Source organism: Megalobrama amblycephala, linkage group LG3 (genome assembly GCF_018812025.1).
Source record: "Megalobrama amblycephala isolate DHTTF-2021 linkage group LG3, ASM1881202v1, whole genome shotgun sequence".
NCBI classification, from domain to species: Eukaryota; Metazoa; Chordata; class Actinopteri; order Cypriniformes; family Xenocyprididae; genus Megalobrama; species Megalobrama amblycephala.
Genome location: NC_063046.1, coordinates 29714573 through 29733235, shown reverse-complemented (window position 1 = coordinate 29733235; position 18663 = coordinate 29714573). Strand labels below are relative to the sequence as shown.

Sequence of the window (18663 nt, the reverse complement as noted above, 5' to 3'; positions counted from 1 at the left end):
CTGTAGACAGGTTTATGAGGGATCTTAAACAACTCATAAACATCTGATAATCTACTTATGCTGTGAGCCATAAAACACTACATAAAAGGGTTCTGTTGTTCTCAAATGGACTGGGTGAGAGGGGAAACTCAGCAACATAGCAATGCTTATAAAGTAACCCGTGGGCACTGATCCATCATCATTAACAGATTCTCTCACTGTGAGCAAGTCTTACCAGAAGTTAAAAAAAAACAAGGTGTTAAGAGGCATTTGACATAGGACTGGATGACATTGTTTCACTCACACTTTTCAGCTTAACATAAATGCTGGAATTTGACGGCCAAGGGAGTGTACATTATAGGTCAAAGACACACCACTTATCTTAATTTTCAACAACACAACAAGAGACCATTATGATATTTGATGCTTTAATTAAAGCACATATGTTTGGTCTTACAAACATAATTGTTTTATCTTAATCTCTTCACATAAACACTCTCACATAAAAACAAAACCAAAAGAAAACCATAAAGTATAGACAGAAAAAAATGCTAAATAAAACAAGGTGAGCCATTTACAGAGAATTTGTACCACTGATCTCTGAAACCTCATTTTTTCTGCAGGTTCTCCAAGTAGCCGATGAATCTCTTAAGGTTGATCCTTATGTTGTCCAGAACACACAGCTGATCAGGGCTGTATTTTCCTTTGCCTTCTTTTCGCAGCTATGAGGGAACAAAAGGCCAAACTGTGAAAAGCCTGCCATCTAAAGGCATAAGAACATACTAGAATAAAGGGATCCAGCAATGGCTATGCTATGAATGGTCAGACTGTGAATTGATAAAAGCAGCTGAAAAAGTACTTTACAGTTTTATAGTGGAACTTTTAAGATCAGCCAACAGAGACAGATCCGTTTAGTTGGATTTCAGTACTCCTTTCTGTGGACAGTCTTTGTGAGGCTGAGATGGTGCTTATGCAACAGATCTCAATATCAGAGAACAGACAACGAAAATGTTGTTCTTGAACCTTAAAGGATTAGTTCACTTCAGAATTAAAGTTTCCTGATCATTTACTCACCACCATGTCATCCAAGATTTTTGTCTTTCTTTTTTCAGGTGAAAAGAAATAAAGGTTTTTGAGGAAAACGTTCCATGCATTTCAGTACAGCTTCAAAGGGCTCTACATGATCCTGGCCGAGGAATAAGTGTCTTGTCTAGCGAAACGAAAATTATATACTTTTTAACCACAAATGCTCATCTTGCACTGCTCTGCGATGCACCACACATTACGTAATCACGTTGGAAAGGTCACACGTGATGTAGGAGCAAGACAAAAAAACATTCTCATTTTCTCCTCCAACTTCATAATCATCCAACATTGTTGTTTTACCTTTTTTCTGTAAAAGGCGGTTGACCTAGTCTTTGCACGTTCACTTTGTAGACATTGGATTAGTACTTCCGCCTACGTCACGTGATACCTTTCCAAAGTGATAACGTAATGCATGGCGTATCGCAGAGCTAGTGCAAGATTTGTGATTAAAAAGTACATACATTTTTTTTTTTTTTTTTTTTTTTTAGAAAATGACCGATCATTTCACTAGACAAGACCGTTATTCCTTTGAAGCTGCAATTTGGACCTTCAACCCGGTGAACCCGACTGAAGTCCACTATATGGAGAAAAATCCTGGAATGTTTTCCTCAAAAACCTTAATTTCTTTTTGACTGAAGAAAAAAAGACAAACATCTTGGCTGACATGTGGGTGAGTAAATTATCAGGAAATTTGAATTCTGAAGTGAACTAATCCTTTAAGCTCAAGGCTGACCATGAATTTGGAGGTGTGAGATTCGTCTGATTTAATATTACTGCTCAAGTGTGCGAACATAAATGCGTTTGTATCTTTTAGGTATTATTTCTTGCTGGCTTTATACAAACCTTGGCCCTAAAACCTGGCTGAAGGGCTTTGAGAGATGAAAGCAGGTTAATATTTTTTCCAGCTTTCTCTGCTTCATCACCATCAGCAAACACATCGAAAAGGGCATCCAGCGCTTCACCACACACCACCAGGTTTGTGTCCTTCGTTGCGACATTCAGTAATGCATTTCCAATCAGCTGCAAAAAAAAAAAGATAAGGCTGGCTGTACAAGTGACCAGAGCAATGACAAATATACTGCAAAAACTTGATCAGTGATTAACTTAATAAAAGATAGGCAAACAGGCATATTTTATCATACAATTCATTTATAAATCAAAATATTTTTGTCATAAAAAATACTGTAGAATGTAGCCTTCTGTAATTTAGTCAAATAAGACTGCATTTCATTGTATTTATTCTAATAATCTAATTCTAATAATAAATAAAAGGTCTAATAATTAAAATATTATAAAATAAACAACAAAATACATTTTTTAATAATTCTTTTTAACCTAAAATGGGGTAATAATTTCTTAATGTTATATTTTCTGTGGGCATAATAATGGCAATACAGACTACAAACATGACTAATGTTATTCTAATAATTCTACCACAATCAGTATTACCCGTAGAGTGTCTTCTGTGTTTTTCTCTTTGGCAAGAGAACTTCCTGTGATACCGAGAATGGCCAGAGCATTAACTCTCACACTGACCAGCTCACAGCTGGTGGCAACCTCACAAAAACTCATTAGCTGGTGTGGAGACATACACTGCAGGATACAGCACATTAAAAACACACAGTTAAAAAAAATACCAGGTAAAGCTTGAAATAATGTTCCACTAAAGCATAAAAATTATGAATGTGGTTATCACCTGAGGGATGTTTTTGGTAGCCATGATCTGTAGAAGAGAGCGAAGAGCACTGGTCACAGCCTCCAGGAACTCCTCATCCTTTAATACCTCTAGAAATTAATTCAGAATTGTAGAAATCACGAAACGCCAATCACAAGTATTTTGGTCAATACTGAGATCACAATTACTTAACACCATTACATACTGACTTTGGAAACAAATAAATAAGATCAACTATGTAACTATGTTGCTCTTTCACAGTGCAGTACAAAATATTTATTCTAACTTATTTTGATATAATTATTTTTATTAATTATCTTTACAAAGTTAAAGGATTAGTCCACTTTTAAATACACTTTTCCTGATAAATTTACTCACCCCCATGTCATCCAAGATGTTCATGTCTTTCTTTCGTCAGTCGAAAAGAAATGAAGGTTTTTGAGGAAAACATTCCAGGATTTTTCTCCTTACAGTGGATTTCAATGGCTACCAACAGGTTGAAGGTCAAAATTACAGTTTCAGTGCAGCTTTAAGGGCTTTGAACGATACCAGATGAGTAATAAGGGTCTTATCTAGCGAAGCGATCGGTCGTTTTCGAAAAAAATACAACCGTTTATGCTTTATAAACAAAATATCGCCTTGAACGTACTTTCCGTTTCCACATTCTTCATAATGCTTACGCTGAATGTCCTACACCTTCCCTATTCAAGTTACGGAAAAAACTAAACTGGCACCGCGTTCGTTCCGTAAGTAGAATAGGGAAGGCGTAGAACATTCAGTGTAAGCGTTATGAAGAATGCGGAAGCGGAAAGTACGTTCAATGCGATATTTTGTTTATAAAGCATAAACGGTTGTATTTTTTTCGAAAATGACCGATCGTTTCGCTAGATAAGACCCTTATTCCTCGTCTGGTATCGTTTAAAGCCCTTTGAAGCTGCACTGAAACTGTAATTTTGACCTTCAATCTGTTGGTAGCCATTGAAATCCACTGTAAGGAGAAAAATCCTGGAATTTTTTCCTCAAAAACCTTCATTTCTTTTCGACTGACGAAAGAAAGACATGAACATCTTGGATGACAGGGGGGTGAGTAAATTTATCAGGAAAAGTGTATTTAAAAGTGGACTAATCCTTTAAGTAATGTGTGACAAAAATATGCAGCTGTAAAGGAAGTGCGCTGGATTTATAATAAGACAAAGTGGAAGTATCACTGCAAAAAAGGAATGTGGCACAATAATATTATACAATAATTGAAAACCAAGTTTAATTAATTTCCCAGCAATTAATCACCTGCTGAGCTGAAGACCAATGAGGAAAGGTGCAGAGCCACGGCCTGTAGCCCTGAAGCACCACCGAGAGACTCTGTATCCATAGAGGAAAGGATATTATGGAGACACGTCAGTGCCCGACACTGCACCCGGTACATCCTAGAAGAAACAAAAGCTCAAGAGTATAAGTTCTGGGTTTCCATAGCTTTGTATCACACCACAACCATGATGTACGTTTTTCTTACTTTTTCAAGAGGCATTTCCAGAAAGGGTTCTTGCTACAGAGCTCAAGGGCCATGGCACTGGGGAACTCTGCCTTCTTTAAGACCTGAAAGCAAATCAGACAATGAAGTGAATACAGTACACACAGCTAAGACACAGGAACAGTGTGTTATACAAATAATACCAGAGAACGTATTGAGTATATTATACAAATAGTGTTAAAGGTGCTAAAGAGGATGTTTTGTTTTATAAATTTTTGCAATATTACTTGAAACTGTCTTTACTAACTGATAAAAGACTATTTATTAGGTGCACTGAAAGTAATAATATAAATATACATCATCTGTGCACGAGGTAGGGCCTTAAAAACATCAGCCAATCGTTTACGCGATCATCGCGTAAACGATTGGCCCTCTGGCTTGTCAATCACTGCCATGACGTTCCTTGTGAGAGACGTGCGCGGATTGGCCCTCTGGCTTGTCAATCACTGCCATGACGTTCCTTGTGAGAGACGTGCGCTCTCCAGTAACTTTCCACACTCCACAGGCGCCGCATGCAATGTTTTTGTCAGGAGACAGGAGTAACAACTGCAGATTATGAGTTACCTGCGGTGAGTCCGACATAATGAATCCACTAACACGATACAGCGAATGCCGGTGGTAAACACTCGTTTTCCAATACTCGTGCACGAGTTTTGGGAGGCGTTCCCTCGAAAGGAGGGGGGTTGTTCTTACGCATGCGCTCATTTCAAAAACTCAGTAACAAGTCTTTGGTTTCTCAGTCAACGAAAAGATCCTCTTTATCACCTTTAAGTGCCTTCTTTGACGGTTCTTTGAGTATTTCAAGGGGTCATATCATAGACTTATGAATTTTCCCCCGAGGTCCACTTATAAAGTTACATTAGTAAAGCTTATTCACCAAGAGCAGTCATAGTTGTATACGACAAATTTTCACCTTTTACAATTACAATTAAATGTGCTGTTTTTTCTCATTTCTATTTTATTAGATACCACTATTATTTATTGCAATTTCATGGTACTCTAGATAATCCACTTTTATCCTCATCATCTATTAAAACTGTCATTTCAAAAGTTTGTGGTCGGTAAGATTTTTTGGTCACATTTTATATTAGGTGGCCTTAACTACTATGTACTTGCATCAAAACTTATTGCACTTATTATGTTCATATTTTATTGCAAAACACATTTGCTGCTATTGAGGTGGGATACGGGTAAGGTTAGGGATAGGTTTGGTGGTTTGGGTAGGTTTAAGGGTGTGAGGGATCAGTCAACACTGTAATTGCAGATGTAATTACTGAAATTAATTACAGATCTAATTACATGCAGGTATTTATTAAAATACAAGTACAATGTAAAAACATGCATGTACACAACAAGTGCATTGTATTAATTGATTAGTTTAAATGTTAGTATATAGTAGTTAAAGACACCTAAGTGTTTAATGTTTTTTAATAAAAGAAGTCTCTGATATAGTTCACTAAGGCTGCATTTATTTGATCAAATATACAGCAAAATATTACTATAATTTAAAATAATATATTTAATATATTTTCACATGTAATTTATTTATTCCTGTGATGGCACAGCTAAATCTTCAGCAGCCGTGTGGAAACCATGATCAATTTTTCAGTATTCTTTGATGAAGAGAAGGTTCAAAAGAACACTTTTTTTATTTGAAATAGAAATATTTTATAACATTATAAATGTCTTTACTGTCAATTTTGATCAATTTAACCCATCCTTCCTCAAAAAAAGGTATGAATTTCTTTAAAAAATAATAATAATCACATGTAAACCCTTCATAAGGTCTAAACGGTGTCCTCAATTCACTATTAAGCCAAAATATGCCCATAGTGCTCGCAATTTAGCTTGTTTTACAAATATCCCAAAGTAGCCTGGAATACAGCATTGTGAGGTTTGTGTCCTCCCCACTGGACCAGAAGAGTCTGTAACACCAGAGTTACACAAAAAAGACCATGTCATTGTATGTTTTGCAGACTATGTAATAATGTGCTACCTGTTGAGGTATGCTGTGGTTGAGCAGGATCGTGTGAAGTTCAGCAGACAGACAAAGAGGTGAGAACAGGCTGGAATTAGTGTCTGACATCCCATCAGCACACATCTCGCTCTCATCACTGCTGGACATCTCCTCCCACTCATCATCTGAGGGCTCTACATACATACACACATACACACAGTGTCAATATCCTGTCACATTATCCTCTGCCTCGTCTTCCATGACACAAACACAAAAATAATTCCTCTAACACATTAGCACATACAATTCTGTGCAGGATTTATAATATTCAAGTCTTCCCTCAAGCACCTGCTTGTCTATAAACGCACATACACTCACCATCGGAGCAGCACATGTTGACGATGATTTCCAGGGACGTCTGCTGTGCTGAGAGCAGTGCTTTGGCCTCTCGCAACTCCAGTCTGTCTCTCTAAAAACCACCACATACACACACAACAAAACCACAAAAGTAAATGTTGGGGTCATCTGTACACATTTAGTGAAGGTTAAACTGATTTAGGATAGTTTAACTGATAATACTAATAACTGACTTGATGAAACTGATATGGAAAATGAAAGAATTAAGAGCATTCATGGCAACATATTAAAGACAGATACAGTAAACATGCTTTTCTATGGTTCCAGATGTAAACTAGGCCACAAATGAGGATCTGGAAAAAAAAAAAAAAAAAAAAAAAAAATCTCACCATGAACTTTCAAAGAGGACAACATTCAAGACACCCTATGGGAAGGTTAGACTCGCCAACAGGAGTTCAGAGAGGTTAGAGTAGCCCCGCACACTGTAAGTGAGGACAGTCACTCTGTGTTTAGAGAGAGCGAGAACCATCTTGCTCTGAGGGACAGATGTGCCATCACTTGGGTTGACATGGTTTGAAGGGGAAAGAGAGAGCACAGGAAGAGTGCAGAAGGTATCCCCATCCTCACACTGGCCATATTTGAGTCATGTGACACATTCAGCCAGTCAATGAGACATAGACCTCATGTGGAGGAATATAGTGAAGATGTACTTTAAGAGTGTGCCTATGTACTCCATGTGCACTCTAACCTATCATAATATAAGAGGCTCATTTTTTTGTAGGTTTTTTTTTTTTTTTTTAGATAATTCACCAAAAAAAGGAAAATTCTGTTATTAAACCTTATCCTTTTTTTGTTATTTAAAACAACAAAAGACAGCAGCTTTAAACTTACAGGCAACAGATCTGAAATGTCACTTTTTGTTTTTGACATTTGTCCATTGGGCTTTCTTCCATTCATCTTCTCATCCCTCACATCCTCCTCCATCTCTGCAGGCCGGTCGTCTGTATGATCTGACTCTGTGGCAGATGTTGTCTCTTTAGACAGACGGACAACTTCAGCATGCCACAGCTCTGGGATGAGCGCTCCAGCGTCCAAAATGAGGCTGTGTGAGAGAGTGGCAGCCAGCGCGGTCAATGTTTGAGACTGCTGAGCTGAAGATAGACTGCTTTTTAGATTCCATAAAGAGCCTGAAGAATAGAAGAAATACAAACAACTATTAACCATATAAAGCATTCATTAACTTTATTTCAACTATACATCAAGTCTCCACTAGAGACTGACATTTTTTTGGAATCCCGCGGGTTGGGAAACAAAATCACTATTAATCAAGTGATTGGGACAGGACAGGACAAAATGTCAGCAGGAGTGGGTGGGACCGGGAATCCTAATAACACTATGATACCCAACTTTATACACAAATATACCGTTTATATAAATAAACAACATATTTTAATTTTGAACTCAATTCTAGTTGCCCTGTCTCTTTATGCTTTGGTGTGGCTGGTTAAGTGAATGACGTGCTCCACACCCGTAACATTTGGTGGTGGTAATGCACAAAGTTGGTATGCCAATGCCAACCACCAATAAAATAAGGGGGCTTTCACACTGGGCTCGTTTGCGATTGTTCCCGGTGCCCCCTGCAGCGTTGGTCTGGTTTCACACTCAAATTGATTCTATCAAACCCTGGTGTGTTTGCATTCATCTTACGTCATCACAGATGTGCACGGCGCATGATAGAAAACAGAACGCGGGTCAGTAAATTTAGTTTTTTTTATTCATTTGGTGCTATTGTGTGCAGCAGAGTAAACGACACTTCAGTTTACTGTATGTGCATCGCATGTACATGGTTTTCCGCTGCTTGCAAACAAACTATTTTGAGGAGACAGCTGATTACCATTCATTTGCCGCTCTGATTGCCCTAAGAGAAGAAGGCGGCTTCCCCATGCACTTCTTAGCCACAAAAATCATAATCAAAATGTCAGACATGAAAGCCACGCTGCAACGACTACTGTCAGAAAATGATACCTCAGTTGTGCCTACCGAAATTTCTGGGTGGTCTGAAGTAACCAAAAAATTTTTACGAGTTGAGAAAGACGGCGTGAAAATGGCATACGCCAGCTGCAAGACATGTAGACACATTATCAAATACCACTCCGACTCAGGCACGAGTGGCCTTCAGAGTCACACATGCATAGCAGATATAAAAAATAAACTACATTTTGGATTTTTATTCAATTAAGACTGGCATGCTATGATCTGTACTGTATTTTTTACTGACAAATTCCAGCTAAAAAAAAAACACAACACAGGAGTGGGAGGGAATGGGAGTCATTCTTCTGAGATTGGGACGGGATGGGATTTTCCCAGTTTTTTTTTTTTTTTTTGAGATGGGGGGGGGGGGGGGGGGGTGAAAATCCACTTCTGTGTCACCCTCTAGTCTCCACAACCCATTCAGAAAACAGTTTCAGTCTTAATTATAAATTTACTCACCAATTATCAGCACTATATCAACAATAAATGCAAATTTTACAGCACTTTTTTTACCTAGATTAAAGGATTAGTCCATTTTCAAATACAGTTTTTCCTGATAATTTACTTCAGTCGAAAAGAAATTAAGGTTTTTGATGAAAACATTCCAGGATTATTCTCCTTATAGTAGACTTCAATGGCCTCTGAATGGTTGAAGGCCAAAATTACAGTTTCAGTGCAGCTTCAAAGGGCTTTTAACGATACCAGATAAGGAATAAGGTTCTTATCTAGCGAAACGATCTGTCATTTTTGAAAAAAATACAACAGTATATGCTTTATAAACACAAATGATAGCCTTGCACGTGCTTCTGCTTTCCGTATTCTTCAAAAAGCTTACGCTGTATGTCCTACGCCTTCCCTATTCAACTTACGGAACGAACGCGGCACGAGTTCCATTTTTTTCCATAAGTAGAATAGGGAAGGCGTAGGACATACAGCCCTTTGAAGCTGCACTGAAACTGTAATTTGGACCTTCAACCGTTTGGAGGCCATTGAAGTCCATTATAATGAGAATAATCCTGGAATGTTTTCTTCAAAAACCTTAATTTCTTTTCGACTGAAGAAAGAAAGACATGAACATCTTGGATGACATGGGGTTGAGTAAATTATCAGGAAAATTTTATTTGAAAGTGAACTAATCCTTTAACCTGTTAATTCAAAATACATGAGCTAATGTTCATTTTTAACATTACTTAAACGGCTACTGTATATATATATATATATACAGTAGCCGTTTAAGTAATGTTAAAATTATATATATATATATATATATATATATATATATATATATATATATATATATATATATATATATATATGTGTGTGTGTGTGTGTGTGTGTGTTGTTTTACCTGCAGCCAGTGTGCGCAGGAGAGTGTATTCCATACTGGTGTGTGTGGAAGACAGAATGTTGTCCAAGATGCCAAATACCCCTGCATTCACACTGCGCACCAGTTCTGAGTTCTCTTCTGTTACTGTGTGCAAGCAGTGAGCTACACAGAAAAAATATATACACACAAACAACAGAAAGCTAGGATCATTACATTTGTTTAAATGTTTTTGAAAGAGGTCTCTAATCCTCATAAAGACTACATTAATTTGATGAAAAATACAGTGAAACAATGTGAAATATTACAATTTAAAATAACCTAATATGTTACATTTTTAATTTATTCCTTTGATAGCAAAGCTGTTTTCAGTGTCACAAATCCTTCAGAAATAATTCTAATACGCTGATTTGGTGGTGAAGAATTTTTGTATTATTATCATCAATGTTAAAATCAGCTGTGCTGCTTAATATTTTTGTGTAAACCATGATGCAAATCAGGATTCTTTGATGTATAGAAAATGTACTGACACTTTTAATCAATTAAAGGTATCCATGCTGAATGAAAGTATTAATTTCCTTCAAAAAAAAAAAAAAAAAAAAGTGCATATACAGTATGTGTATAACTAGTGTCACCTGCTGATATTGCCAACTCCATATTCTGAGGGTGCCTCTGGAGACAATGTAGAAGAACATCTAGAAGTCCAGACTTGTTGAACACCAACACCGCTGTGCTACTGCTCTCACTACACAGCCACAAAGAAAACAGACAGAAACACACAGATCATATAAGACTGCAGCCCTGTCATCTTTTTGAACACATTTTGACTGGTTAAAACACAACTCTTCATGCTCTATTTTTTTAAAGTACATGCTAAGTAAAACTCTAAATGCCATCACCTAATGTTTTGCTAAATTACTTTTCTTTTTAACGCAATTAGCAATCAATCTAGGTTTACACCTGATATTAAGATGTGTTTTGGTTGATCGGATCACAAGTCGATGAAACGAAATTCAGGTGTAAACGGGGTCTAAAACACCAGGATTAAATGGGTATGTGTCTCCCTCGTCTACTTGTGATCCAATCGACCAAAACGCATCTTATTACCAGGTTAAAACAGGGCCCTAGGGACAATATAAAGCATGATGACGCACTGTCAGGTGGTCACAGGAAATACTTAAGACACTCAAGGGCATCTGTAAGACATTTGTTATACACTTGTTAGGTGTAAACGTCAATTTGTTTGAGCTCTGTCTTACCAGAGATTCCAAAGCAAATTTACTGCCTCATTGGCGACGTCTTCCACCTTGTGTTTCTGTCCTTTCAGAGCAGGAGAGGAGGTCAGGTCAAAGCCAGCACAGCACTGTTCTCCACAAACACACACAAAAGAGATTTATGAACAAGAGTTTTTTCTCCTTCTCACTAGGGATGGGTGATATGACAAAATATATCACAATTTTTTCTCAACCAGGATGACGATCCACGATCTTATCACAATTCTTTTTCATGTTGGTTTAAAGGGTTAGTTCACCCAAAAATGAAAATTCTCTCATTTATTACTCACCCTCATGCCGTTCCACACCTTTAAGACCTTCGTTCATCTTCAGAACACAAATTAAGATATTTTAGTTGAAATCCGATAGCTCCGTGAGGCCTCCAAAGGGAGCAACGGACGCTTCCTCTCTCAAGATCCATAAAGGTACTAAAAACATATTTAAATCGGTTCATGTGAGTACAGTGGTTCAATATTAATATTATAAAGCGACGAGAATATTTTTGGAGCGCCAAAAAAAACTAAATAATGACTTATTTAGTGATGGCCGATTTCAAAACACTGCTTCAGGAAGCATCGGAGCACAGATGCATCAGTGTGTCGAATCTGCTGTTCGGAGCGCTAAAGTCACGGGATTTCAGCCGTTGGCAGTTTGACACACGATCTGAATCATGATTCGACACACTGATTCATTTATGCTCCAATGCTTCATGAAGCAGTGTTTTGAAATCGGCCATCACTAAATAAGTCGTTATTTTGTTTTTTTTAGCGCTCAAAAAATATTCTTGATTATTGAACCACTGTACTCACATGAACCGATTTAAATATGTTTTTAGTACCTTTATGGATCTTGAGAGAGGAAGTGTCCATTGCTCCTTATGGAGGCCTCACGGAGCCATCGGATTTCAACTAAAATATCTTAATTTGTGTTCTGAAGATTAACAGAGGTCTTACGGGTGTGGAACGGCATGAGGGTGAGTAATAAATGACAGAATTTTCATTTTTTGGTGAACTAAACCTTTAAGACTATTTTGTAAGTTACTGGCCAGTATAGCCTAAAAAAATTTCCCTATTTAAATGTAAACTATGTAATTTTTTGTTCAATATTAACAAAATTTAAATAATACATCATCAATCCTTCTTCCAAAATGTTTTATTGTCTTACCTTCATTCGCTATGGTAACGTGAATGGTGTGTGGGAGTGGCATAGGTTAGTTGTCACAGGGTGACAGAGCTCACAATAAAACGAGAAAAAAAAAGTACCTAACTCAACAGTTAGGTTAAAGGTTAAAGGTAAAGAGCAGGTGTAAAATGCCCTCCAAAATGTTTTCGAGGCTGATTTAAATCCGATCACTCAAACCACTTCAGGAAGTGGTCTGAGGATGCAATGCATTCCAGACGAAATGCATTGAAGTGTAATTGCATCTGGTTGTTGAAACCACATATGTAGATGAATTAAGCAGACTGACTAAAATATGCTCATTTATCAATGCAATAAAGACAACACTTTTTTTGTTCCACTCACTTCCATTTATATGCATGCAAATGCTGGAGACCAGAAACACAAGCTAATGCGAAGAAGTTTCACATTTCACTGTGTTCTAAAGTTCCAGTTTGGTGAACTCTGACCTGCAAATTCACATCAATTTGTGAAATAGAGAAGGTTTGCAGCATTGCAGGAAAGTGGAGTAGCAATGTTGCATTTATGTTTTTAAAAAAGACACACATCTGAAGACATTTTGTGTGCTCAGTCAAGTGTGCCCACCCCTTTAATCATTTATCATGTTAAAGATCATGTTAAAGATTGTCATGCCCATAAAGCTATTTGAATTGATCCAGGATTCATACCTCCCTCAGGAGAGCAGAAAGAGATGTCAGCACATCCTGTCTCACCATGTCCTCGCATACTTCAGGGCCTCCACAGGCACTTAGATTCCTGTAACACAGACATAGATGAAAAGGTCATTTTTACAAAATAGATCCCAAAGCAGAGGGGTCTTGTATCAAAGAGCTGTGTAATAATGATTTCAGAACTTGACTACGCTGTTCATCTACGGAAGAGGATTAGGGCCAAGCAATAATAAAAAAATAAAACCATCTCGAGATTAAAGTTGTTAAATTTCGAGAAAAAAACTCTTAAAAAACTTTATTCTCAATATTTTATCTCGACTTTTTTTCTCGAAATTTAACGACTTTTTTCTCATAATTTAACGAATTTGTTCTCGTAATTTAACGACTTTTTCCTCGTAATTTAATGACTTTATTCTCAACATTTTATCTCGACTTTTTTCTCAAAATGTAACGAGTTTTTTTCTCATAATTTAACGAGTTTATTCTCAACATTTTATCTCGACCTTTTTCTCGTAATTTAACGAGTTTTTTCTCGTAATTTAACGAGTTTATTCTCAACATTTTATTTAGACTGTTTTCTCGAAATTTAACGAGTTTTTTCTCGAAATTTAACAACTTTAATCTCGAGATGGTTTTATTTTTTTATTATTGCTTGGCCCTAATCCTCTTCCGTAGTTCATCAGAAAAACTACTACAGAGAGAAATAATGATATTAAAACATACCATTTTTCTTTTCTATGCAATAAATGCTCAAGCAGTTTTTTAGACTTTTTCATTCAGTCTAGAGGGCTTTCCACACTACACTTAACCCTGGGTTATCTTCATTTTAAACCTCGCTTTTAACCCCAGGTAGAGAAACATTTCACATTTGTAATTTAAAAGCAGGGTTAGAAGCACTTTTTATCCGGGGTTATGAAACCCTGCTCCAGAGAAGGGTAAGCACCAATTTTACAGTTTTAACCCTACATTTTCACTTTTGTTTTGTTTATTTTATATCATTATTAAAGTTGTTGTGCAAAAACAAAACAAAAAATATCAACTTTATTCAACAAATTCGTCTGTCCCTGTCATACTGCTATGCTATTTTCGTTGCAGAGCTTCAGTGTTTACGTTCGAACGCAGGCTCAGTATTGGCCATCTACTGCATCAGCATCACATGCACACATTTTGTTTTTGCGCACAAAAAGTATTCTCGTCACTTCATAATACTAAGGTTGAACCACTGTAGTCACATTGACTATTTCATCGATGTCTTTAATACCTATCTGCACCTCATAAGGTGCAATGTCGTTGCTGCCTATGTGTGGATCAGAAACCCTCGGATTTCATCAAAAATATCTTAAAGGTGCCCTAGATTCTGTTTTTAAAAGATGTAATATAAGTCTAAGGTGTCCCCTGAATGTGTCTGTGAAGTTTCAGCTCAAAATACCCCATAGATTTTTTTTTTATTAATTTTTTTAACTGCCTATTTTGGGGCATCATTATAAACGCGCCGATTTTATGCTGCGGCCCCTTTAAATCCCGTGCTCTCCGCCCACAGAGCTCGCGCTTGCCTTAAACAGTGCCTTAAAGTTTACACAGCTAATATAACCCTCAAAATGGATCTTTACAAAGTGTCGTCATGCATGCGGCATGCATGTGTCGGATTATGTGAGTATTGCATACTGTTATATTGTTTACTTCTGATTTTGAATGAGTTTGATAGTGCTCCGTGGCTAACGGCTAATGCTACACTGTTGGAGAGATTTATAAAGAATGAAGATGTGTTTATGCATTATACAGACTGCAAGTGTTTAAAAATGAAAATAGCGACGGCTCTCTTGTCTCCGTGAATACAGTAATAACCGATGGTAACTTTAACCACATTTAACAGTACATTAGCAACATGCTAACGAAACATTTAGAAAGACAGTTTACAAATATCACTAAAAATATCATGTTATCATGGATCATGTCAGTTATTATTGCTCCATCTGCCATTTTTCGCTATTGTTCTTGCTTGCTTACCTAGTCTGATGATTTGGTTGTGCACATCCAGACGTTAATACTGGCTGCCCTTGTCTAATGCCTTTTATAATGTTGGAAACGTGGGCTGGCATATGCAAATATTGGGGGTGTACATATTAATGATCCCGACTGTTACGTAACAGTCGGTGTTATGTTGAGATTCGCCTGTTCTTCTGAGGTCTTTTAAACAAATGAGATTTATATAAGGAGGAGGAAACAATGGAGTTTGAGACTCACTGTATGTCATTTCCATGTACTGAACTCTTGTTATTTAACTATGCCAAGATAAATTAAATTTTTCATTCGAGGGCACCTTTAATTTGTGTTCCGAAGACAAACGAAGGTCTTACAGGTGTGGGATGACATGAGGATGAGTAATTAATGACAAAAATTTCACTTTTGGGTGAACTAACCCTTTAAAGCCTGCCACCCTCAGGCTGAATAACGCAACCTCTGCCAAAAGTGTTCAACCTCTGCTGTGTGTTCAGCGATTACAATATAAAGCTTACAATTTTTATTTCATAAACTGGTGCTAAGACCCAGAATCTGCCCTACCTAAATTTACAGTCAGGAGCCGCTACTGATTGTAGTACAGCTCAGGTTTAGTATGTCAGTGTCACCTGAGAGAGAGAAAGAGAATGACAATATGTGTGTGTGTGTGTGTAGCTGCGTTTTTCAAGTTTTTCTATGGACACGGACTCATGGGGACTCGAATTGAGGTCCCCAAGGGGAAACAAGGGGTGCTTCTCAATATCCCTCCTCGTTTCCTCGGTCCTCCGTCCTCCATCCTATGACCCGGAAAACGATCAAGCTCAGCCATCTTGAAGGATCTCAATTCTCTAACTGCACCACGAGGAGGTGAGGAACGAGGAGTGAGGAGGCGTGAGCGAGGATACACTGGTGCATCCTTTGCGGAAAATTCTGTTCTAAATTCTCCTCCCCTTCATATCTGTCACAATAATTTAAATGTATGCTTTAATGTATGCAGAAATAAACTTTATATCTCACATATTTCAACAGGGCATCTTGTTTTATTAATATTTATTATATTTGTTTTAAATAACCAAACTTCATCAACATATGGGTAGATCTCTCGAGTGCAACTGATGACGCTTTAAAGTGATGCTAAAGGGAGCGAGGATAAATCATTTCACTTGATTAAATTCCTCCGTCCTCGCTTCTTTTCCTTGCGTCCTTCCCTCGCATCCTGAAGGGGTGGAGCTAAGACGCGAGGCAAAATAAGAATTGAGAAGCACCCAAGCTTATAAATCATACAGAATGAGTTTTTTAGTTTTCTGTGATTGATAGGTTTAGGGGTTGGTTTGTAAGGATTGTAGGTTTAAGGGGACCGAACATACAGTTTGAACAGTATAAAAACCAGAGTCCCCACAAGGATAGTAAACCAGATGTGTGTGTGTGTGTGTGTGCGTGTGTGTGTGTACCTAAGAGCTCCAGCAGCAGTCTCTCTGACAGCCAGGCTGCGATCCAGCAGTAAAGGTCCGATTTTCCTGACTGCATCTCTCTGGAGGAATCCTGGGATCGTCTGACTCTGCTGTACAACACGAGAGATACTGGCACAGGCGTATTCGCGCACATCTGCTGATGGACTCTGTAACTATACAGAGAGAGAGAGAAAGAAGGATGGTCACAAACGAATAGAGATATTGTTTTGAATTTGAACCCACCTATGCAAGTTAAGAAAGACTGGCTGGTTCAGCTGAAGAGCCGAACCCCACTTGCTTGACAGCTGCATCAGTCAGTTCAGCCGTAAAGAAGGTTTGCTGACTCGCTTCATCTATTCAACATGCCAACGTCCCATCAGTGAAAGAGCTGACACAGTCATTACATACTCCATTTTAATCTGACACGCAAATACTGTTTTATCTCAGCATTTTTAGATATTCAGATTCCTAAACATAATTTACGTAAAGTCTGTAGAGTTGTCATTGTACCGGCAGCTTACTTTATCGAGTAGCTCCGCTGCCGGACAGTCTTCATCTTCTGATTCTTCTTCGACAGCCTGTTTAACAGGAGTCGCTGCAAGACCATCGGGAGAAAATGGTGGTCGTTTGAATTTGGTGTTCTTAGTCTTCCCCATGCTTTGAATGTGTTTGAACTACACTTGAAGTGTAAAATCAATTCCGATCTGTTTTAAAACTCGGGCAATCTCACAACACGAGCGACCATGTGGACATTACCGCTGCCGTAAAGGGTAAGTGAAGTCGTAAATAAAGTGTCGAAAAGCAAGTGGCGCTCACTGCAGAGCCAAATGACATCCAGCTCCACCTCTCTCTCTGGACGTCATGGGTTGAGCTCTGGCTCTGCAGTGAGCAACTTCTCTCGAAAAGACGGACGCGCCACCCTGTGGTCAAAAACGCACTGCTTCTTCTTTACTTTCTTGTTTTATAGCGTTTGGCATCCAGCTTATTGGTGCATTACAGAAACCTTCTGCTCCGGAGTGAGTATATCAGGTTTACAATCTGATTCTTTCTTTCTTTTTTTAATGCTCATTCTGATTCTACTAGGCTATATTTACTTATACAAACTAACTAACTAGCTCTGTTCTGCTATCTGCTACTATTAAAAACGCACTGCAGTTGAAAGCAGGTCTGATAGAAATCTTATTACTCGGCAAGGGAGATATTGGAGGTCAAATGGTCAGTATCCAGTCATCTGTTTTCTCTATCTCAAGTTCCAGCAGAGAATAATACATAAATCAAAACCAAGCACATTTGATCTTGTTACAGATAAACTCCTTCAGGAGAACCCATGTCTAATCTTTAACAGTATAAAGAGTGAATTTTCCCACATGGTGTTTGGGATCTGTCTGTACTGTACCTCTGCATCCTCGCTTAGGAACCTGGAAATCATTGGATTCATCTGTTTTGCTATCATTCCCTCTCATTTACTGCCTAAACATGATCTAAAATAATATTTATTTATTTATTCAATTATATATTCATTCATGGAATAGGCCTACTTTATTTTATTTTTTGTGCCAGTCAAAAATATTGAAAAATATATATGTACACTACATATTGTTCAAAAGTTTGGGCTTTGTACGATTTTTAAATGTTTTTGAAATAACTCTCTTATTCTCACCAAGGAAGCATTTATTTAAATGCATTAAAAAAAATAGTACAAACATTAATATTGTGAAATATTATTACAATTTAAAATAACTGTTCTCTATTTTAATATGTTCTAGAATGTAATTTAATCCTGTGATGGAAATGCTGAATCAGCAGTCTTCAGTGTCACATGATCCTTCAGAAATCATTCTAATATGCTGATTTGGTGCTTAAGAAACATTTATTATCATTATCAATGTTGAAAAAAAGTGTAATATTTTGTGGAAACTGTAATACATTTTTTCTCAGGATTGTTTAATTAATAGAAAGTTCAAAAGGACAGCATTAAAAAAAATGGCTTTACAATTTAATGCATCCTTGCTGAATAAAGTTATTAATTTCTTTAAAAATAAAAAAAACTTATCATACCAAACATTTGAACAGTAGAGTACAAAAATAAGCAATCAAGAATCAGTAGTTTAGCTTAGATAAAGAAAACAGTAATTCCATCTACCACATTTTAA

At 37.4% G+C, this 18663-nt stretch overlaps 1 protein-coding gene across 1 annotated transcript; it reads right to left on the bottom strand.

The window, feature by feature from the left end:
• Positions 1–393: 393 nt before the first annotated feature.
• On the bottom strand, positions 394–17414 carry heatr3 (HEAT repeat containing 3). Its single transcript, XM_048185003.1, has 15 exons — positions 17032–17414; positions 16511–16683; positions 13059–13146; positions 11197–11300; positions 10573–10682; positions 9962–10102; positions 7474–7769; positions 6604–6694; positions 6265–6419; positions 4251–4333; positions 4028–4164; positions 2762–2850; positions 2515–2658; positions 1909–2085; positions 394–701 (listed from the first exon to the last, which is right to left on the bottom strand). The coding sequence occupies exons 1-15, from the start codon at positions 17164–17166 to the stop codon at positions 588–590; spliced, it is 2037 nt and encodes a 678-aa protein (XP_048040960.1). The 5' UTR covers positions 17167–17414; the 3' UTR covers positions 394–587.
• Between the last annotated feature and the right edge of the window lie 1249 nt (positions 17415–18663).